General features: G+C 27.3%; 1 protein-coding gene across 4 annotated transcripts in view; it reads left to right on the top strand.

Moving 5' to 3' along the window:
- Positions 1-23,971, top strand: part of LOC107455980 (cell adhesion molecule Dscam1) — a 456,371-nt gene that overhangs the window by 226,514 nt on the left and 205,886 nt on the right. For all 4 annotated transcript variants that reach the window (XR_015429973.1, XR_015429972.1, XM_087154010.1 and 1 more), the window contains exons 12-14: positions 9,058-9,234; positions 15,207-15,354; positions 19,140-19,288. Coding sequence is in view for 2 of the 4 variants with exons in the window: in XM_087154010.1 (XP_087010136.1) it covers positions 9,058-9,234; positions 15,207-15,354; positions 19,140-19,288 (474 nt within the window). In the remaining 2 variants the exon portion in view is untranslated. The remainder of the gene's footprint in view (positions 1-9,057; positions 9,235-15,206; positions 15,355-19,139; positions 19,289-23,971) is intronic.

Genomic DNA, 23,971 nt, shown 5'->3' with positions numbered 1-23,971 from the left:
ACATTTATTACAATAAATTCAATGAGAATGAATTTAATGATGACTAGATTTCAATTTCATTCATATGAATATACCCTTGATTGATAAGACTTATAACCGATGTAAAATCATATTTTTGGGATAAATTCATACTAAATCATTCTTAATTTAAAAAAACGGATAAAGCATTATTTACTTTTTTCAAGAATTTAAATTTACCTTTAACATTTAAACTTTATTTATTTATTTTTATAAACTAACAAAACACGAATAGTTTATTTTCTTCTAATGCATACTTGAAAACTTCCTTCTATTTTTTTACTCCAAATATGTCTTCCTAACCCAACCTCAATATACAACGAATATTTTAACGATTGTTATTCTTGCATCTCTTTGGAAAAATATTCTTTCCCTAGCCAAAGAAAATTTACTAAGAGAACTCAAGTCACGAAATTCGAACTCAAACGAGCAAATATATCGGTTCGGAGAGAACTGCAATAAGAAAACTTGGTTTTCACGAAAAGCCAGATGCACGAAAACAGGATCTTGTCGCACTCCGACGACATCTTCCAGAAAAGGACTGACGAGTAGAGATGTTTGTCAGGGGGATGAAGTACTCTTCTCTCAACGACAAGAATACTTTATCAGGGAATAAGTGAAGAGAACTTGAACAAATGAACCAGTTTATTCGAGGATAAGCTTCGAACTATCAGTGATCTAAAATATATGAATACCTAAACGAAATATATTTTTTTTCAAAGTTAGTGTTAAAATTGAGTAGACACGTTGGACTTATTTATTTAACCATATGGAATAGTTATTAGTTATGTCGTAGGTAGCCTTATTTTTTTTGATAAATAACATTTATAATTTCTTTTTCAAGTAGTATTTTTTAAACATATATAAGTTAAAAATGTAGGGAAAACATTGAAAATAATAAAAATTAATGGTAAGAGAAGAAGACAAATTATTGAAATGAAATATTTTTTTTAATAATTATGCTTCTTTTCTTTTAATTAAACTTTATTACTTTCCATGTTTCCTCTATATTTTTAACTTGTTTTATGAGTGCTATATACGAGCAGCTTATGCATAGTATTAAAACTTATTAATTTTCTTAATTTTCCTCGTTTTGCTTTTTTTTTTGTTAATCCCTTTTAGTCTTTATTGAGCTATATATATATATAAGTTCAAAACCAAGATAAAACAAAGGAAAATTATAGACATATGGAAAAAAAGGGGGGGGGGATATTAATTTAAAAAAATAACAAACAACTGATAAAAAAAGAACGAAATTTTATTTAAAAAAATCTGGAAAGAAAAGTTATAATCTTTTCATCAGCCCACGCGATTATATCCACAAAAAAGAGTGCTAATCGGATATAATCGCGTGGACGAAAGAAAACATTAAATATTTTTTTCCAGATTTTTTAAATAAAATTTCATCCTTTTTTTATCAGTTGTTTTTTTTTTTAATTATTATTCTCCCTCCCCCATTTTTCATACGTCTATAAATTTCCTTTGTTTTATCTTCATTTTGAACTTATCTAATGAGTTCTGTTTACTTGCAGCTTATGCGCAATAAACGAAACTTATTGTTTTTCTTAACTTTCTTCGTGTTTTCTTGTGTTTATATATATATATATATATATATATATATATATCAAAATAAATTGCCTGTTATGAATTCAATCAGTATCAGAAAAGTTTTAAAAATTGTACCAGTATCAAGAAGTAAGAAATAATTGAACTAGCCTTCTTAATATTACAAAATAGAAAAATATCCACATAAGATATCCATGGTTGGAAAAATATCCATAGTTGGATCGCTTTGAATCATGAATAAGCGCCTGTCTGTATTTCCAATTGATTAGGTCAGAATTTTAGTTATTTAATTTATAGTTTTGCACTTCGGCATACAAACTAATTTAATACTCGAACTTGCGATATTTTACGCCTGCACTGTGGTTGGTGTGAGCCGACTACGAAACTCGAAAATAAAAAATTCTCAAAAATTAAACTTTCACTTTTGACGATTCTGAAATCTTTGAGCAGTATTTCGTTAATTTTGAGAATCAATTCGTCACGAAAACACGCGCTATGTGATGAAACTAAAACTTTCAAATATACGACGAAAATGTTTGCTTTACTCGAAGCCTAATTCGTAGTGCATTGTGGAAGATTGTTAGCTATTGTATGGTGGTCAAAGAGTTGATTTTGTACCCGAAAGATACGTGGTTCGAACTTTGCTTTGGACACTGTTGTGATTCTTCTATCTGTTTTATTTGTTCTTCTTGTGTTGTGCCAACTATATGGTGCCCACGATAAAGTAATTATTAGAAAAGTTGGACTGATACGAAAAGCTACACATTTTTTGAAATTAAAAAAATAGAATGGTGAAATATTTCTTGAATTTTTACGAAATTCGTTTTCTCGAAAAGTGACGATAGTTATTTTGTCTTTTTGACAAACTGTTCGTTCAGAGTATACGAGTATATCAAGAAATGGTTTAGTTTAATATGAAGAAAGTTTCATGATAATTGAGTATCCATTTGTTACAGTACTCTGTGATTGAGATTGTAACTAAAATGATCACTTTAACTATTTTGCTAACTTGCTTTATAGCTCCCAAAACAAAGTTAAAAATTTTACCTATATCTGATATATATTTTTGATTATTTTATACTCCATTTTAAGTTTCATTAGCCACGCAAAAATTAATTAAATGACTATTATGTTTGTTTTAGATTTTTAATTACAATTGATTTTAATTGTTTAAATTTTTTTTACTGCAATACTTCGGTGTTTTTAAGGAATGCATATATTGCAGGCTAATTGGAAAATCCGAATCTTTTCAAATTGTCAACGTCTGACAAAGCTTAGCAAATGACGACAATAGTTTGCAAAAAGTCGAATTTTCCAATTAGCTTAAGACCTAAAGATTAAATAACAGATGATAAGTATTTCAAGTATGTAAAACTGTGAATAGAATCAAGTGAATAAAAATGGAACTTTTATCTGAATTGTGAGAGTTAAATAATCACAAACACTCTATTTACATATAGTAGCACTTTTTACGCTACCGATCTTACATTCAGTTAATTTAGAATATCAAATTATTTTCAGAAAAATTCAATTACTGATACCGTTAATTAATAGTGAAAGGTGAAAAAAGTTTTAGAACGTGTCATTAATTTAGTTATCTTAGCCATTTGGTAAATTTTTGCTCTTTTTTCAGCTCATTTTATAAAAGCTAAAAGGAACTAAAAAATGCATAATAGATTCTATTTAAAAACATATATTGTCACTCAACGGTTAAAAGGAAAACGTTAATAATATTAAGTGCGTAGTTACACTACTGAAGTAAAGTGTTAGATTTTTCAATTTTCTAAAGCCATTAGGATAAAATTTGAATTTATGTATAACTTTTAGAAATTACTATAAAAAAGCTGACACTTTATAAATCAACTGTTTCAGCGTTACTAACATGATATCAAAGTATTTCCTATTTTTACTATAATAGTATTTGAGTAGATTAAAAGTACGTCAATGTTGCGAGAAAATTAATTTAGTCACTGTAAAAAAGAGTTTCTTTAAAATTGAGCAAAAATGTGTCAAAATAGCTCTGAAACAAAAAATCGAAACAAACTAACTGTATACCTGATCTGAGATTAATTATCTATACAATAATGCACAAAAAGTACTGCTTATTTATCAAATGAATAGCAGTTACAGAACTAAGAGGGAAAAAAACATATTTCATATGAAGTTTGTTACGTTTTGCCAAAATTAAAGTTATAATACTATAAAATAATTTGTTAAGAGCAAAGTATTTGCCACAATTTTTTTCAATATTCAGACACTCAAAATTACATTTTTCTTTGTTAGTGTAGTTACTTTAATAGAATATTACCTGATTATTAATATACCCTACATCTATACTTTAAATAGGGTCTATGAAATTTTCAAGCAATACCATGAGAATACGGTCACAAATAATCAAAGTAAATTTACTAGAATTGATAAAATGTAATCATAATAAAACAATTTTTCTCGTATACACATAATAGACTAATCATTTCAAGTTACGTGAATTATTTCTTATACATAAATCGACTTAATTCATTAGGCTTAGTTAAATTCTTTAGTGGAGTTTAAATATTTGCTTAGAGATTATGTTTTATTTTTTTATATTTGAATAAATGTGTAATGAACGAGTTCGCTCTTTGCCGTGGCTGGGACACCTGTGTCCCTTTTAAATACACACACACGCACACACACACACACACACACACACATATATATATATATATATATATATATATATATATATATATATATATATATATATATATATATATATATATATATATATATATATATATATATATATATATATATATTAGATAGATATAGGTAGATAGATAGATAGATATAATATTTAATAAGATAATTGCAAGATTATTGCAAGTATAGATAGAGCAAGTATAGATAGATAATTGCAAGTAAGAATATATTTTGATATTTTTTAATTATTAAAAACAATAACAGTTAGTAAAAAATGTATAAGTTAATCGGAATTATATTAGTACTAAAATTTAAAATCCGAAGAAAAGTAGTTAAAATATTTAAATAATTAATTTGTAAATTAATGAAATTTTAGTAATGAATAAATGTTTCTCTTAGATCTAAATAACTGAAAATTAGTGTAAATTTAAAAAAATATTATTTGGAAGTTAGCCGTGTTTGGAAGTTTTTATCCTAGCGCAGAAAAAGATTCAGATGTTGCATGCTGTATTTCATGACCTTAAATTATTTAATTGCGAAACATATGTATTTTTACTTATTATTTTTATCCAAATTAATAAAAAGTAACGAAAATGTATGAAATTTTACAACTCTCATGGCTAAAACGCAAACCCCAGTGACCTTAATCCAGCTCTCCCGGTCTTTCACAAATACAGCAACTAGTGGTATTCATTCATCGAATTCTATCTCTGATAAAATGCGGGTGGGTGAGTATTGTGGCGTAACTATCCCTTACGATTATTAATCATCAATTCACTAGTATATATATATATGCTAGCTTGATTCAATCTTGAGGTACATTTTAATGGATGAAGGTTGGTATTGTTGATTTCTATTATCCCCACATTAGCAAAATCATCAACGAATTAATTAAAGATTTAATGCAGTTTAATATTAGAAAGTATAATTAAAAAATTGTATTCATTCATTGAGCCTCGTTTAAAATACTTCTACAGCCAAATTAAACCTATTTAAATAAAATCCAGTCTAGTTCTGTTCTGAACTAAATTAAAATAAAAATAAAATTCTAACACGGCGTTTTTTCATATTGGTGTTGTATGTTTTATTATTTCATTAATTTCCTTGCTTTTGTCAGCCTTGCTAAATTTTATTCTTAAAAGTGCTGACAAATGAAAAAAAAAATCTCTGAAATTTTTCATTGATTATACTAAAAAAATAATCTCTTGGGAAGCCATCTTATGTCCAATAATTCATAATTAAATCCAAATTATCTAATATTCAGGAATCAAATGACACTGTAGTTCAATATTTCAGGATGAAAATACTGTTAAAATCTGGAAGGTAATTTCATTAAATGAACTACTTTGAGGGTAAAAATTACCAATCTACTTCACTATATGACCTCATTCAAAAATCATAATTAAATCCAATTTATCTAATATTCAGGAATCAAATGACACTGTAGCTCAATATTTTAGGATAAAAATACTGATAAAATCTGGAAGGTAGTTTCATTAAATGAACTACTTTGAGGGTAAAAATTGCCAATCTACTTCACTATATGACCTCATTCAAAAATCATAATTAAATCCAATTTATCTAATATTCAGGAATCAAATGACACTGTAGCTCAATATTTTAGGATAAAAATACTGATAAAATCTGGAAGGTAGTTTCATTAAATGAACTCATTTGAGGGTAAAAATCACCAATCTACTTCACTATATGAACTCGTTCAAAAATCATAATTAAATCCAAATTATCTAATATTCAGGAATCAAATGACACTGTAGTTTAATATTTCAGGATGAAAATACTGATAAAATCTGGAAGGTAGTTTCATTAAATGAACTACTTTGAGGGTAAAAATTACCAATCTACTCCACTATATGACCTCATTCAAAAATCATAATTAAATCCAATTTATCTAATATTCAGGAATCAAATGACACTGTAGCTCAATATTTTAGGATAAAAATACTGATAAAATCTGGAAGGTAGTTTCATTAAATGAACTCATTTGAGGGTAAAAATCACCAATCTACTTCACTATATGAACTCGTTCAAAAATCATAATTAAATCCAAATTATCTAATATTCAGGAATCAAATGACACTGTAGCTCAATATTTTAGGATAAAAATACTGATAAAATCTGAAAGGTAGATTCATTAAATGAACTCATTTGAGGGTAAAAATCTCCAATCTACTTCACTATATGAACTCATTCAAAAATCATAATTAAATCCAAATTATCTAATATTCAGGAATCAAATGACACTGTAGCTCAATATTTTAGGATAAAAATACTGATAAAATCTGGAAGGTAGTTTCATTAAATGAACTCATTTGAGGGTAAAAATCCGCAATCTACTTCACCATATGACCTCATTCAAAAATCTACTTTTCTCCATCCACATGCTCATTGAAGCGACACCCCCAAAGAATTTCTTGCCAGAAAAAAAAAGAAAGAGCTGAAAGACAAAAAGCACGAGTTTGAAAGAGTGAAAAAGTAAGGGAAGAAAGGAAGTATTTGAAGTGAGAAATGAAGCTATTCCTTTTAAAATTACTTTCTGCGAGGTCCTCGAAGAACTTGAATCAGCCTGCTCTATCTAACACTAGTCAAAGTAAAAGAACTAGGTGAAGTAAAAAAGGAAGCAGAAAAATATGTGATGAACGAGCTTATGAATGTTCAACGACATATTGGAAAATTCCTGATTGAAACAAGTTAAGGGTCTACTGTTGTACCGTGATATTGATTCAATCAAAAATTTCTTTTCTTTATCTGCTATATATTTATGAGCATGAATAAGTAATCGATTCAATTATTGACATGATTTATGTCTTTTAGATAAATAGTGGTAGGAGAACTGAGAAAATTGCTCTTTTTTACGCGTTTTTAGAGTGCGCTTAAAATGTTATGCTTATAGGTAAAAAGGACACATTAATCAAGTAAATGAAATAAATGAAGGTTCATGCTACGCAATTTCGAGCTTTTTATTTGATATTATAATTAAAGTTTTAACATATTTTAGATAATGGCGCTCGATATTTAAAGTTGTTTAAAACTTAAGATTAATATTTTTTTTCATGCTATTATGTACTTAAAAAACCTATTTATAACAGTTAATGTTCAGTTAATGTTGAAAATTTTAATTTACAGCTTATTTATTTTTTTAAAGTACGTACATATATGTAAGTAAATTTTATTGATTATCAATAATGATTTATAAGAGAAAAGAAATTAAAATGAATTATTTTTTATATTTTTTCTGGCAAAAAAATATTTCTTTAAGTTATATTTTTAAGTTTTCTATTCATCACTAATTAAAAATCATTTGATTTTTAAATATATTTTAATTTTAATTCCATTTTAAAAATAATGTTCAATTTGTTCTATTCTTAAAATAATATAGTAATTCTCATAAAATTTCATTCTTATATTGTTTTTATTTAATAAAATCAATTTCATATATAATCTCTTCTTTAACCTTAATAACTACTTGACATTAATTTAGTACATTAATTAATGTATGTTTTTTATATTTAAAAAATGTTTGTCTTTTTCCGCATTTAAAGAAGCGTAAACCGTAAAATCCTTGTAGGTCGAAAACAATCTAATTCCTGCCACTGTTAATGTTGTGATTCTTCGTGAATATCTCTTTTATTTACATTTTTGATGAATTCTGAAGTCTGTTAGAGGCCTAAATCTCATTATTAAGGAAGACTATCATAGCTATTACAAAACACAAATTTCCATTCGATGGCAAAGTTTTATCAGGTGGCAAAACCGTTACGGGTGGTGAAGCTGCCTTCTGTGGAAAAGCTTTTTCAGTTGGTAAAGTTGCCTACAATGGAAAAAAAATCCGAATCATATTACTGCAAAAAGTACAGGCACTCTGGGTGTCGGTATTTTTTACCGTGAAAACAATTTTTCACGGAACATATAACGAATTAAAGAATCTGATGTTCCGTAATTTGTACAGAAATAATTACTGAAAAATCACTGAATCAGTTTAATTAAATAAATGATTTACTCTAATTAAATAAATGAATTACTCTAATTAAATAAATGAATTACTCTAATTAAATAAATGAATTACTCTAATTAAATAAATGAATTACTCTAATTAAATAAATTACTCTTAAAATTACGGTACAGTATTTTGTGGTAAGGAATGGTTTTTATGGAAGATGTACCCAAAGTGCCAGTACCGCAGTTTGCTTCGGAACTTTTTATAGTGTGTAGTGGCAAAGTTGTCCCAAGAGATAAAGACTCACGCAGAATCAAAGCTGTATCGGTTGGCAAAAGTTGCCAGAATGACAAAGTTGTTCCAGTTTCTGAAATGTAAACTTTGTTTTATTTTACTTCTAAACCTAAAAAAAATTTTAAATCAAGTTTTTTTGAAAAAAAAAACATATATTCTTTGAGGCAAAATACTGGTGATAAAGTTTTACTTTTAAAATCTTTGTGATGGTGTAAACGTCGAGATTTTTATTAAAAAATGATTTTACTTTATGCAAATTAGAACATGGCGTTTTACTCAAATTAGTTATAATGTTTTTCTTTTCTTCTCTAAACTGTCAGTTTTTAATATTTACAAAAGCTAATTGTAATAATTTATGTCCTTGTAAAGATATGTAATCAATTAATCAAATATACATTTAAACATAATACTTATGTTATTCAAAGTTATCCCATTATATATATATAATATCTAGGTGATATTTTTATTACATTTTACTACATGTTGAAATAAGATAAATGATGCCGAAATATATATTTAGTACTCATCTATCATACTCTTAGGTCTGAGTGGTAGAAATGAATACAGAACCATTATCAGCAATCCTCATATTCAGACATTAGAGAATGGGTCGTTGGTGATCACAGAAGTGGAACTTGCCGATGCTGGACTTTATATGTGCCAGGCGACTAATGGAATCAGCCCTAGCCTTAGTGCTGTCGTTAAGCTCACAGTTCATGGTATGAAACTATTTCTAGAAAATAGTTACTTTTAGAGATCTATCAGTGCCGAACTAATTCTTATTTTGATGTATGTTGCCTGTTGCTTGGTGAAGTGTGTGAAAAATAGTTTATAATGTAGTTAATAGTTTAGTTAATGTAGGAAAAAAAAATTTTTTTGGGAAGGTATATGAATTTTATAAATTTAAAAAACAATATATTTATTAGTATTATGCAGAAATATTTCGCTGCTACTCAGCATTTGCTACTCTTTTTTATTAATCGAAAGCATAATTTATAATTTCGGGTTTTAAGTTTTAGCTAAGTAGCAGCATAAGAATAATTACTTGGGGTAAGGCAAGCCGTATTAGAGCAAAATTGTTGAAATGTAAAATGTAAAATGAAATAAATAACATATAAAAGAGGAAATTAAAAAAAAACCTGACTCTGCCTACTTTTTGTAGATACGTTGCACTAAATATTTTTATTTTTAATGTATTACGAAAATCGTTTACCAGACTTAAACCTCTGCTTGAATAACATTCACTTTATAGTTGTTAAAAATGTCCTAAATTCTATATTTTAAATATTGAAAATGAGTATTTTACTACTATATTACAGATCCGTGTGGTTTTTTCTTATTACGATTTTTAAAAATTTGTCTTAAATACTAACATTTATGCATCAGAAATAATACATTTATTTGTCGATATTCCCAATGTGTTTTCGATGTAATAGTTTATTAAATCTAATATTAGTTCAAAGTTTTATGCTTCCTTAATTTAAAAAATAAAATTTAAATTAGTAATTAAGTGATTGTTTTGCGGAATTCAACTTTCGTGTACTGTTACTCAGTAATTTATGGCATTACTTTGGTTCTTCGTCCATTATAATTAATCTGAGAAGAAACTGAAATTTAAAAACATTTCTGTTTTGTATATGATATGGCAACTATGATCAATGCGTGGTTTTTCACAAAACGCTTTATAATATAGCACAGTAATTGTTATATTTTTATTAAATTTAATGAAAACTTCTTATTTACAAAATGTTGCTTAAAATAATTTTTTATAAATTTCTAGAAAAAAGAAATTAATAATTTATTTAAATATTTTGTTACTGCTTTTTTTTAATTTCATTATTTGGGTTACTTTTATTCAGATTTCATATTTTATTTGTAAAAATATTATATTTTTTCACAAATTTAAAGTTGAAGTTACTCATAATAAAGTTTCTTATGAATAAATTTATTGTTTTGGAAGAGTAATAATTACGCATTTTGTTGTTTGTTGCATGAGTTATTTTTACAGATCTTAAATTCCTTTCAATCACTTATTCGATATCTGCAATCGGTTTCTCTTTTCAAGCTTCAGTTTTCTAAAGGCAGTTTTTGTCTATTTTTTCTCGAAATGTACAAGTTCAAATTCGCGTTCTAGATAACAGAGTGTTGCATGTGTATTGCAACAAACTTCTAGGGAAGTTAAGGAATATCATCAGGATTAAAATTAAATAGAAATCCATTCCCGGAAATGTCATCTTACGCCGTCAAAGGTGCTTCCCTATTAGGAACTGTTTCTTCATGCACTTCAAAACAGGTCATAAAAAGGAAGCGCCCATATCACACAGATAATAAAATTTAATCAAAATTACCAGAATACAGTAAAAGTATAGCTTGTTAATTTTATTATGATGACATGCTGTATATGATTATTATAGCATGGTACAAAAACCATTTATTTGCTTAAAATAATTTCCATTTTTGTTTCTTTTACTAAATGTATGATTATAACAACTGTAATTTTGAAAACCGAAATCTAGGTAAACGGTTTCCTTCTGAAAGGAGAAATTAGCAAATGAATGGTTTAAAATTTGCGTATTTTGCTTTTATTAATCAGAATTTCGTCTTTGTTTACCAGAAATGAAATAACCATACAGTACAATAATTTTACTTTCTGTTCGTGCATGGTAAGAAAAAGGAGATGAAAGAGTTAATTCGTGTGATTCACTTTCATACTAGGCATCAACATTCTTTGCTATCCTCACGGCATTATACAAGGCCATTTGGGGTATCTGTGCGGTATCCAAATCTCATGTTGTTTGATCAGATCAGTTTTTCAATTCTTTCATATCATTAATCTGATCCACAGCGAAGGATATTTCATTAGAGTCACTATTATAAGACTGAATATTAATATTCGTTGGTGGGTTATTATTAATTACTTCAGTAGGAAGTTCAGATAAAATTATATATTTTGTCATTCGCTTATTATGCAATAGAATATAATACAATCATAAAATACAGAATAACATTAAGCCTAATATTAATTCTATGAAGAGGAATTCTCAAAAAAGAAAATTTTTCAACGATTAGAAATAAAATTATCCTTCATTTAAAAAGAAATTGCTAGTATAATATTGAAATATTGTTTTCCTATAATTTTGTTATGGAAAAAAAAGACACCGAAAATTAACTTCATGTGCCACATCTTCCTATTGAGCATCAAGATCCCTTCTGGACTTTTACAACTATCACCAAGGCATTATACCAGGTCTTTTAGGACTTCTATGCGATGTCCAAATCAAATGCTATTCGATCAGACCATTTCTTAAATTCTTTCAAATTATTAGTTTGACATGCCAAAAAAGATACTTCGTTTAAGTCGCCAGTAAATAGCTGAATATTACTATTAATTTAAGCATTGTTGGGATATTAATAATTAATACAGTTAAAGATTAAGATGAATCATTCGCTTACAACGTATAATATATAGCTTCAAGTTCAGAAATTGAAAAGGAATGTTAAAATCAATGATGAGTAATATGAAAGAAAAGAACTAAACTGTAAAAAAAACTTTCAAGGACAGGAAAAAAATGACTACTGTTAAAAAAAATTACTGCTGCAAAATCACAATATTGTTTTTCTAGAGTTTTGCTATTATCATGATAACAAAGGCCTTGAAAGAGTAACTTAATGTGGCTCATCCTCCTTTTGAGCATCAAAATCACTTCTGAGCTTTCTTGGTCATGTTGTCATAAAAGCGCTATACGACGTCGTTCTGGATCTCTGGGTGACATCCATATCCAATGCTACTTGATTGGAACAGTCATTTAATTCCTTCAAATAGTTAATTCGATCTATTAAAAAAGATAGGATTTGTCATTAAAAACAGAATAATATTAAAAGAAGACATTGTTCACTTATTGCTTATTTAATTAATTAATTGTTGACTTATTATTAATTTAATTAATGAGTTGTTAATTTATTATTAATTAAATTTATTTATTATTAATTTAATTTCATAAATAATTAATATGTTTAAATATTCAGATTAAACCATATGTTTAATCATTTGTTTATTACGCGTAAGGACTGACACAATGTTAGGAAATTCTTTCAAATTTAATTCTTTCAAATAGTCAATTCAATCTATTAAAAAAGAAAGGATTTGTCATTAAAATCAGCACTGAAAGGCTGAATATTAAAAGAAGACATTGTTGACTTATTACTTATTTAATTAATTAATTGTTGACTTATTATTAATTCAATTAATTAGTTGTTGATTTATTATTAATTTAATTTGCTATTAATTTAATTTATTATTAATTTAATTTCATAAATAATTAATATGTTTAAATATTCAGATTAAACCACATGCTTAATCATTTGTTTATTACGCGTAAGGACTGACACAATGTTAGGAAATTCCTTCAAATTTAATTCTTTCAAATAGTTAATTCGATCTATTAAAAAAGAAAGCATTTGTCATTAAAATCAGCACTGAAAGGCTGAATATTAAAAGAAGACATTGTTGACTTATTACTTATTTAATTAATTAATTGTTGACTTATTATTAATTCAATTAATTAGTTGTTGATTTACTATTAATTTAATTTGCTATTAATTTAATTTATTATTAATTTAATTTGCTATTAATTTAATTTATTATTAATTTAATTTCATAAATAATTAATATGTTTAAATATTCAGATTAAACTATATGTTTAATCATTTGGTCATTACGCGCAAGGACTGACCCAAAGTTATGAAATAAAAAAATACATAAATTCAGGGTTGAAAACTATGCATAAAAATATACAAAATATATATTAAAAAAACCCATTAAAGAATAGAAATGAAAATGCCCTTTGCCTGAAAAAATACTACTATTATATCAAAATATTGTTTTTCTAGAGTTTTGTTATTACCATTATAAAAAGTGGAGAAAAAGTAACTTCATGTGGCTCATCTTCCTACAGAGTATCAGGGTCCCTCCTGAGCTTTCTTAGCTGTCATCAAGGCATTATACGAGGTCGTTTGGGATCTCTGTGCGACATCCAAATGGCCTTTCCCTCTCCTATTTAAGAAGGAAAAAGACTTTTACTGCCAGGCATTGCTTAAGTCAGTCCGAAACACTAAGTCCAAGATTCAGGTCGTTGGAACCATTCAGAATAGTTATGGCCGAAACGTTTAACGGACTTTTCGCCCGTTTTAGAACACCCGAAACACAGTGTAGGGAAGAGAGGAAGTATTTTAAGCCTCTTCCACAAACTGGATTACTTGCAATATTCTTCGTTTAATGGCCAAATTTGTTTCGAGTCTTCTTTGCAATTTGTTCCTTACAGTAGACATGTTTTGATTACCTACTGTAAATGTTTCAGTGAGTAGTTTTCTTAATATAAGTCTTTCTTTTCAAGTATTTTGAAGTAAAAATCGTTAAATTCTTTATTATTGAACATTTAATAAGTGTAAGTGGAGTTCTTTCTCCCGTCTAGCTCTATATAGCGGGGAAGAGTACCCTCATGTAATACTACAGTGTATTACATTTCACCCTTTAAAACTGAGATTTGTGTTTCTTTTTTTTTTTTTTTAAATCCTAAGTATTTACTTTTCCAACTTCAAACTATTTTTTTCTAAGTTTAATTTTTATCGCGTAAATACATTGTATTTTAGCTCTTTTTTTAGTTAAATAATAATTATTATAAATTCTATATCCCTTTAGATAATATTATTTACGACGACACATACTATATTTAAACCTTAATTTCATGTAGTACATTTCAAGTAAGGAATTCGCAGTATTAACTAGCGATAATTATGGTACCTTCTAAATCCATAGGGTAAGAATTTGGAGGTTTCAGTTCCTTTTTTAATCTACTTAATTTGATATTTTATCGATTAGTTAAGATTATCGCATTTAATGCACCATGTTGATACTCTAAACTATACTTCTAGCTATTGCAAGTGGTGTCATAACACTACCGTACTTTAATTTCACAATAAGACTGATCCAAAGTTCTGATTTTACATTTCTGGGTTAACTGAAAGAGGATTTTTTTAGCTGTATATGTCTCATAAAATTTGTTTTTTTCTCTCCTTAAAATTGAACTTAAAGAGCAAAATTAGACAATTATTAAATTAAAATTGTCCTTTTTTTTTTTAAGCTGGATTTATTTTAAAGGGACAGCGTTGATCGTAGATCAGTTCATTCGGTACTCTGAGAACTTCGGTACTTCGCTTATTTTGCTATGAGAACATTCATGCTTTCTGCAAACTTGCAACGATGCCAAATTGAACCATGTTATAGATCCTCTCAACATTGATTAAAAGACTCTTTGGCTTAACTTTAGTGAAACATAGCTCAATGGTCCAATGGAACATGGCATATGGTTCCTAGAAATATAGTCCAACATTAAGGTTAAAGTCATCCAAATGAAGCACAATATTACAGTTCAAATCATCCAAATATTTCAACGTTGAACATATTTTAATGTTAAACAGATTGCAGATAAAAGAAGATATAGGCAGTGTGAAGGAAAAATTATTAATCATCTAATAAAAGATACAACCGTATATTCATTGAAAGATAAACATAAAATTACTAAACACAAATATATATATTACGAAAATTCTTCCCGTGGGTGATAAAGGCAGTTAAATTCGAGTTTCATAATTTTCACATATGTTCTTTAACTAATAAATAATATTATTTTAGTTCCAGCTCATTTCCGTGTGAAATTCCAGTCATCAACTGTTCGAAAAGGGGAAACTGTGCATCTTATTTGCAGTGCATTTGGAGAAAAGCCAATCAATCTCATTTGGACGAAGGATAGACAAATTTTTAATATGAGGGCTGAATCAAGGTACCATTGATTAATGAAACTTTTATTGTAAATTTCAGTTCATTACTTATAAACACATCTAAATTAGTTTATTAAGCACATTCTTCAATTTATCTGTTACCAGCTACACCATTCCATAAAATGATTTCATTCTGACGTAATTAAATTTTTAAAAAAAATTACATTTCCACATTTTATATCTAAATTTCTTTTTTAATTATGTTCTGTTTAATTATATTTTTTAAATTTATATTAGAGTAAGTCTAATATAGAAGGTCATAGTTTTTTTAAATAAAAATTTTAAAGATAAAGGTACCGCAAATTGCATATTTTAAATTTTCACGCATGTACTCAACATGTTTTGACCAAAAAATAATAAAATATTGAGAACAAATTATGAAAAAAATTTTTTTTAAATTTTACTAATAAGTGACTCTATCTCCTTAATATCGAGGTGAGATGGCTATCTAATACTCTAAAGGAAAGAGAAACGAAGTGAAACTATGAAAAATAACATATTAACACAGTAAAATAGCATAATAACATAGTTAATCATTAAAAACGTGTAATTTGATGTAAGAGATGAATTTTATCTTTGAAGATAAGCAAAAAGAATCGAATAAACAAAAAACCTATTGTACAGATTTAATCAATCACTTTCAACTCCATAAATTTGCTTGTACAAAAAAAGTTTGTACATGTTTCATAGAGCCACTACATGCATTTTACACATGTTATCCAGTTATCAATTTTAGTTGTGGTATTGTATTCTTCCCCTCAGCTAACACTTTAATATTCATCAAATTGTGAATATGTTGAATTGGATAATATAGAGGGTCCGATCGAGTAGGTTACTATTGGATAATATGTTAGGTCAGAAGAATTCGAATGTAATATGTAGGGTTTTATACGGTCAGCAAAAATTTAAAAAAGTCGTCTCGATATTGTAATAACAAAACTAGGAATTTCTTTTTATTAGATTTCATCTTAAAATTAAGACGCGAAATTAAACCATTTGAAAACCATTAACAGACCAAAGATTTCGTAACTATATTGATTTATTTGGAGATATTGAGTGTTACGGAGAAGATTAAAAGTATTATCTTTCTTTTTATACCTATTTTTAAATTTTTAAGCCATCTACAATCCTTTATATGTTAATTTTAATTAGTGAAAAGCGGTCATCTCTACCCGATTTTAAGTGGCAATTCTCCTTCTAAAGTTGATGATGAGATAGCCAACGAGTTTGTTGCGTCACTCTACTGCAATATCCCTCTGCTTTTTACACAGAAGTACACTAATCGTGCTTTAAAGGACCAGCTAATTGAAAAAAAAAATGTAATCTACACATTGTAAAACAACCTAATTCTCAGTTCATGAAAAATACTTGATCCCTAAATAAAATAAAATTTGAAAATTTGTATTCATTTTGTTGCAACGAAAAGCGTGGCTTTGTCTAAATTGATAAACAAACTGAGCTGCTTCTTTAAAAACTGCATCTGATACAATGTTGAAAAGAATGTCAGAGTTATTTATAATAGTCATCTCTCCTTCTATAGAGAAATAACATAGATTATATTTAATTTTATGTATAGTTATTTAATGAAAATTAAATATAAAATAATTATATTTTTGATTATATTTATTTTATGTTTAATTTTAAGGATGAAATTACAAATGAGATTAAATTATTAAACTGAGTAAAATGACTAACTAAATTTTTTGAAATATTTACTCCCCAATAGATTTACAGTAATTAAAAAATTAATTTTTAGATTTTAATTTTAAAATTTGGAATCTATAACTAATGATTAAATCAATGGACCACTGTTGTCGTGTATCCTAAAATCATGCATCAAAGATAAGAAATTAAATTCATAACATTATTTAAATCAATTAAAAAGAATAAATCATGATTTAAATAATAAAAATAGAGTAATTGCATTTTAAACGAAATCAGTTTTTCTTGAAAGTAATTTATATTAATAAAAACATCAAGAGATTAAAACGACAGCATTTTTTTCATTACTTCCGAATTTATTTCACATCGAGGTAAACTTTATTTAAAACAATCACTGGAACAAAAATGAAAATTAAAATAATTACGGAACTGAAACATAAATTTAATTATTTATGCATGATAAAATTACATTTCATCTTTGAATAATTTAAAGGTTTTGATTGTATTCTTTTTTTCTCAAAAATATGCGAATATTTAAAGATGTAATAAAATATTTAAAGAAGTCATTTTTTAGAATCCTTCATCAATTGTTTTTAAAGTTGTCAAGTACAATAATTTCTCATGTTGGGTCATTATTTAATAATAAAATAACATTATTTTTACCAATGTGTTTAATGATGTTTTATAACTTTAATGTTTTAATAGTTATAATGTTTTTATTAAAAAAAAACTATTTTCTTTAATTCTAATGATTTTTTTTTGATACTCTAAACATTGTTGAAGAATATTAATTTTTGAAGTACAGCAATATTCTCTGATAATTAGTTTTTTTTTTATGAAAAAGTTTATTCATACTCGGTTAGTAACAAACATCTGCAACAAATTACAATATAAAAAAAGGTGAACGCTAATAAAAATATGCATACTAACGATCAAATAAATGCACAATAAAAGGACTCCAGAGGGAAGCATCCGTGAAACCCATTTTTACCATAAAATGCAAACTGTAATTTTTACAATAATATTTATTTACTTGCATTATTCAGTAATTTTACAGTAAGTATTACTAAGGCAAGTTTCAAATGAAACAATATATACTGTTTCTAATAATTTTGAAAACGATTTTTCAAAATGTGGATTTTATTTTACATATATCTATATTATATAAAACGCTAATACGTACGTATGTATCAATAAAACCGATGATATTTCTCTTTTCGCGCTGGCAACAGTTTTCATTTTTAATTGATTGGATTCGGCCCGCAAGAGCACGTAGTGAGCATCATATGGCTAATCCATGTTATATAAAACGCTAATACGTTTTAATTGATAGGCTTCGGAGCGCAAGAGCACGTAGTGAGCAGTAATATGTGAACTGTTTGCAATTTCAAATTGATATTGAAATGTACAGGTTTTGAATTTTCTGCAGTGAAAAGTTTTCGGAACTTCAGTGTTCAACAAAGTATACAAAAGCTAGACGTTAAGAACGCATCCAATGAGCGAGCAAAGCGAGCATCGGATTGCGAAGCAATCCGAAATGAACTGCGAAAGCAGTTCCGGTGGTTGGCGAGAACCAGCGAGCAGGGGGCGAAGCCTCCTAGTTTTTATTTAATTCAGGTGCAGTGATATTCAAAAAGGAATCTCCCATAATGACCATTAAATATGCATCTGCAGTAAAAATTCGAAATTTGAAATATTTTTTGCTGACAAGAACACCAAAGTTTTACCTTTTTTTAATTTATTAAAGTTTAAGTAAATTTCTCGTAAAAATGATACAACACGGTAAAAAAATTCTGAATCAAATTACGTTATAAAGTACCGACTCATTGGATGCATCATCTGTAAAATCGATTTAACCGTAATTTTTAGAATAATACTTGTTTAGTTAGAGTCTTTAGTGATTTTACGGTAATTATAACGATAAAAAATACGATAAATCAAATTTTTTGTTCTGTAACATGTTCCTGCAAAAATGGATTTTACAGGGAAAAAGTGCCGGCACACTGAGTGCCGGTATTTTTTACCGTAATTTGAACCGAGATTTTTTGCAGTGTGTTGCTAATATTTCTGACCGTAATCTTCCAAAATATGGTTCATATTTTTAATCTTTTCTTTCTTGTTTCAGATATAGTGAAGTTCAAAAAGAACAAGAAGATGGTATGGTTTCTGAAGTGACTATCATATCAGCTGACAGAAGAGATTCCGCTCTTTTCAGCTGTACAGCTTCAAATGAATTTGGGAGAGATGAGACAAATTTTCAAGTCGTTGTGCAAGGTAATCACTTACTGCAAATACTGTCTACCAATCACGATAACTCCTTCCGACTGTAAGTTTCAGATTGTCTGTTGCTCTGGAAAAAAGAGTTAAGCCGTATTCAATGGGGTAGAATAGAAAAACCCGTGACTATACTAAAGCGATACACCCCTATTTGAAATGACCCTTGTAACCATAGTAACCCGCCAGCGAGCAAATCTGTCTATATTTATTAAAAATATGTAAGTTTATGATTTAAGAGTATGCAAGACGATGCTAAATCTTAGAGCACACTGTAAAAAATGCCCGCTTCCTCAGTCTTTCTTCGTATATTTGACGTTTCAAATCTGTTTTATTGACAAAACGGTATCTTACTGCTTTTCACCCTAATCATAAATGGTTTAAAACCGTTAGTTCAAACTCTATTATATTATTCATTCAAAGTCTAGTTTTTACCCTTCACTTTTGTTTACAGAGTGATACAGTATTTACAGTATGTTTCACTTGCTCTTTTTTTCCAGCAATATTTTTACGGTTTTGAGCATCGTGTAAATAAAACTGCAATTCGACTTAATTGTCAAATTAATACTCACCCTGATTATTTTTCTTTTTTACTGATAAATTTTTTATAAGTTAATTTATGAATGGCAACAAGGTGTACTTCTATAGTTTTAAAGTTTTTATAATTTGATAAGTTCAGTAAAGTTCGGTAATTTTATCATAATACCTCAGAGCATAGCATAAAAACAATTTATTCGTTAAAATTTACTTATTTTTTACGAAATGTGTTGCAATAAGATCTATAATTTTGAAAACCAGAATTTTCTATAAATTGTGACCATTTGAAAGGAAAATTTATCAAATGTATAGCATAAATATGAATAATATTTCGATTTTTGAAATATCCTTTTTAACCAGAAATGTCATCACTATAAATTTATCAGATTTAGTTTCTACGTGTGCTTAACATAAAAATAAATAGTTACTAAATTCATTTGAAGTGTAAACTATCATTTTAAGTTCAAACTAATTCAATGAAGGATAAAATTTTATAATGAAATTTGCGGTCAAAATAAAGATACAATTTTCCTTGATTGATTTTAAATTTAGTGCATGTAAAGCTATGAAACTTTTTTTCAAATTATCAATTACTATTTTTAAATTTAATGCAAAATGTAGACTAATAATTCAGAAAAGATAATCAATTTATAACAAATTCTAACGTCTCTTTCCGTTCCAAGTGGAAAAGCTAATTTTCTTGAACAGTACTATTCTCAAGCTTCATTTTATATGTATAGTATATTAAGAACATTAATCAATTAAGTACGGAATTAATGATAAAATGTAAGTATCGGACTCTCTGGAATGATAATAAATTTACTGCTTAACACATATTACTTCGAAAATAATACATATAAGTTAAAATTGTTTTTTTATTTATTTATTCACCAATTTTTTGGCCCAGAATTAAGAAACGATAATTATTATTGAATAAAGTCGAAACATTTCTTTAAAAATTAAAAAGCCGATTATCAAATTCAATTTACTGTCCTCATCCTAAAACTTCATTACTCTCTTTGTTTATAATTTTGTTTTAAAAAGGGCATTTTTTAATTGTAAGCAAAATGTAATAAGCGTGTCACTCACTTACATGATATTAAATTTATATTTCAAGAAAAAGATAAAATGTTTTTTAAATAAGATATCAAATTTAGGCTGATTATTCAGAAACGATAACTACCATTTGTTACACTCTAACATTTCTTTTCAAGTTGTACTCTCTTAAAATGAACGAGTGAAAATAACTCAACTTGAGTGCTATTTAACTCTTTCATCTAGAAAAAACCGGCCTTCTCATCTGGAGTTAAAATCACTCAAGTGAAAGAGTTATATGGAAATAGCTCAATTTGAGTGAAAAAAATTTCACTCAAACTTGAGTTATTTTCACTCGAGTTTGAGTGATTTTCAGTATTACCTGAGTGAATCGTTTTCACTCAAACTTGAGTGATTTTAACTCGTGTTTGAGCGATTTTCAGTATTTCAGTTTGTTAATTGCAGTCAAAATTTTTACTGTAAATATTCGAAATTTTTGTATTTAGTGGTGCCATCTATCGTAAGCGATAAAAAATACTATAGTTTTCGTTTCAAAAAAACTCCTTTTGATAGAGGAAGCCTTAGATAGGAATTTTTTTTATCTTAATGTTTATTGAATTTAAATATCGAATTAGATAATATAGTACTTGTGGAAGCTTTCGCTGTGAGCATATCGACACTGGCTGGGATTCGTACTGGCTTCCCGTCTGTCGTGAGATTGACCGATTAACCATCTCGGCTGCAGTCCTGTGACAAGACGGCTACAAAGAACTAATTAGTTTCATGAGCTGGGTCTTGTTGGCGAGGATAAAGTTTTAATTTGTTAAATCAAATAAGGTGAAAACACAGTTAAAAATTTTTTTCAGAGTTAGCAGGTTGAATAGCAGCATTTTGTGGTTATCCAATTATTTTGATTGTATACGGTAAAACAACAATTAAATTAATTATTACTTAAGAGGGTTTTTTTTATGAAAAATTCCTAACCACTGTAGATTTGAGTTTTTTTTTCTTTCCCCTAAGTTACGTCATTTTTCTTTGAAGTTTAATTTTTAAAAGAAAGGAGCTCTAAACGAATTTTTAAAGTAGGCAGTTTTATAAATATTATGCTCCTTTAGGTTCAATTGAAAATACTATGAGTCATTTTTTTTCGAACAAATTTATTCGTTTAATTTATAAAGCTTTATTTTCAAGCAATAAAAAAGGTATATTGTTTTAAATTGCCTAAATTTTTTTAAGACAAATTTCTGAAACTAAGTGAAATTAATAAATTTTTGAAGAGGACGTTAAAAGCTAAAAAATCTGGATTAAATACCTTTTTTCAAACTCAATTTTACAAACTCTTTTGATATAAATTTGTTTAAAATCCAAACTATATATTTATTTTGATTAGAAAAAAATAAGTATAATTTTTGTTCTGCAGTAATCCTAGCTTAGTATGAATTCGAATAAAAAAATTAACTAATTAACATTAACTACTTGACTTTACTTTAATATTGTTTTTACCATAAACTTTGCTCAAACATAGTTTTCTTAAGTCAAAAAGAAATAAATAATAAAAATTCATGAAAACGACATTTTTAATAAAATTACTAAAATACAGAAATATTTAAATACCTAATTTTAGGCATATTTTAAATTAATTAAATTGCATCGCTTCTGAATTATAAATAATTACTTAAATCAAGTATGTATTTTATGAATTTTAACTATTATTGTAGCAAATCTGTAGCAACCAAGCGATGCCCTGTGGTGTCACCTATGTCCTCACCACCGAGACTCAATTCAAGTTCAGATATGAAACCTTAAACATGAATTTTCCCCTGTCCCCGAGTTTTCTTAAATTTTAATTCTTTCTTTTACTTTTTGTTTAAGTGTAATTTATGTTTGTGTCTGTGGTTATTAATTAAAATTCTTTATTAAGTGCACTTTTAGTCACTTTTGTCGTAATTTACAACGTATTTGAGCTAGCCGAAATTCCGTTACACTACATAAATGGCCCCCAACGTGAGGCGCCAGTTGTAATAGACGCAAGATGATGAAATAAAAATATCATCACTATGAGCTCAATATTTTTAATTATAAAATCACATTAAACATTTAACAATGAAGAGTAAAAAAAACCTAACATTAACTAACAAAAAGAACTAGAAAGTGTTTACTCAAAATGAGTAGGAAAAGGGGAACCAGGATGGTTCACAGAGCTCGTCCTGCGTCATCTCATATTAAGTCAGAAAAAAATAGTTGTTGATATCGTTTTTGGGATAGAGGGGTAGCGCCATCTAGTGCTACAAATAAACTACCCGTTACTTTATGAATATAGATAGTATACGTTATTTCCGTTATCAATATATACGTTTAGAATTTTTACCTAATTGTACGAAATTAATATATAATCAAAAAGAAAAAACATTATAAAAATTTAATATACCAGCCAGGAAAGCAAGATTGAAGACATCAAATTCTTTCAATTTTACAACAATGCAAAGTAACTGCAGTTTTTCTGCAGATTCATCAGAAAGTATACTTCTGAAACAATGACTGCATAATTACTTCAAATTTACTGCAGAATGACCACGGATTTAAAGTTTCAGTTTCTTCTAAATTTATGATTTTTAAGTGACCTCACTTAAACTACAGTAATTTTGTAGACAATAGCTAAATTTTTTTCGAAATAAATGACTGAGAAATTACTTCGCATTGGCTGCAAAATAACTGCAGAGTTTTTACAGTTAAGATTGCACTACAGAAAATTTGCAGTTAACTCTAGAAAAACTACGAAATTACTTCAGTTCTGTAGAATAACTACAGTTTATTTTCAGCTGGGATATAGGTATATAAATTCAAATAGAACTATATCTCATAATAAATATTACTTTTAATTTTGCTCCTATTTTTTTACTATTAATCTATAACTATTGTAAAATTCTAATTTATTTGCATTTTCAAATACTTTAATTAGCATTGTACTTTTAATTAAATATTAATTCTGCATTTTCAATTTTGCCTCGAAAATTGAATTTGAAGAAAAGTGGTAAGAACTTTTATGCTAGCAACAAAGGAAAAATAGTTTGTATAATGTGATAAATACTTTATGAAATAAGAAGATAGTAT

Source organism: Parasteatoda tepidariorum, chromosome 10, assembly GCF_982258835.1.
Source record: "Parasteatoda tepidariorum strain Cologne lab strain chromosome 10, Ptep-v5.0, whole genome shotgun sequence".
Classification (NCBI taxonomy): Eukaryota; Metazoa; Arthropoda; class Arachnida; order Araneae; family Theridiidae; genus Parasteatoda; species Parasteatoda tepidariorum.
Note: the sequence above shows the minus strand (reverse complement) of the source record. Positions and strands in the feature narration are given on the sequence as shown.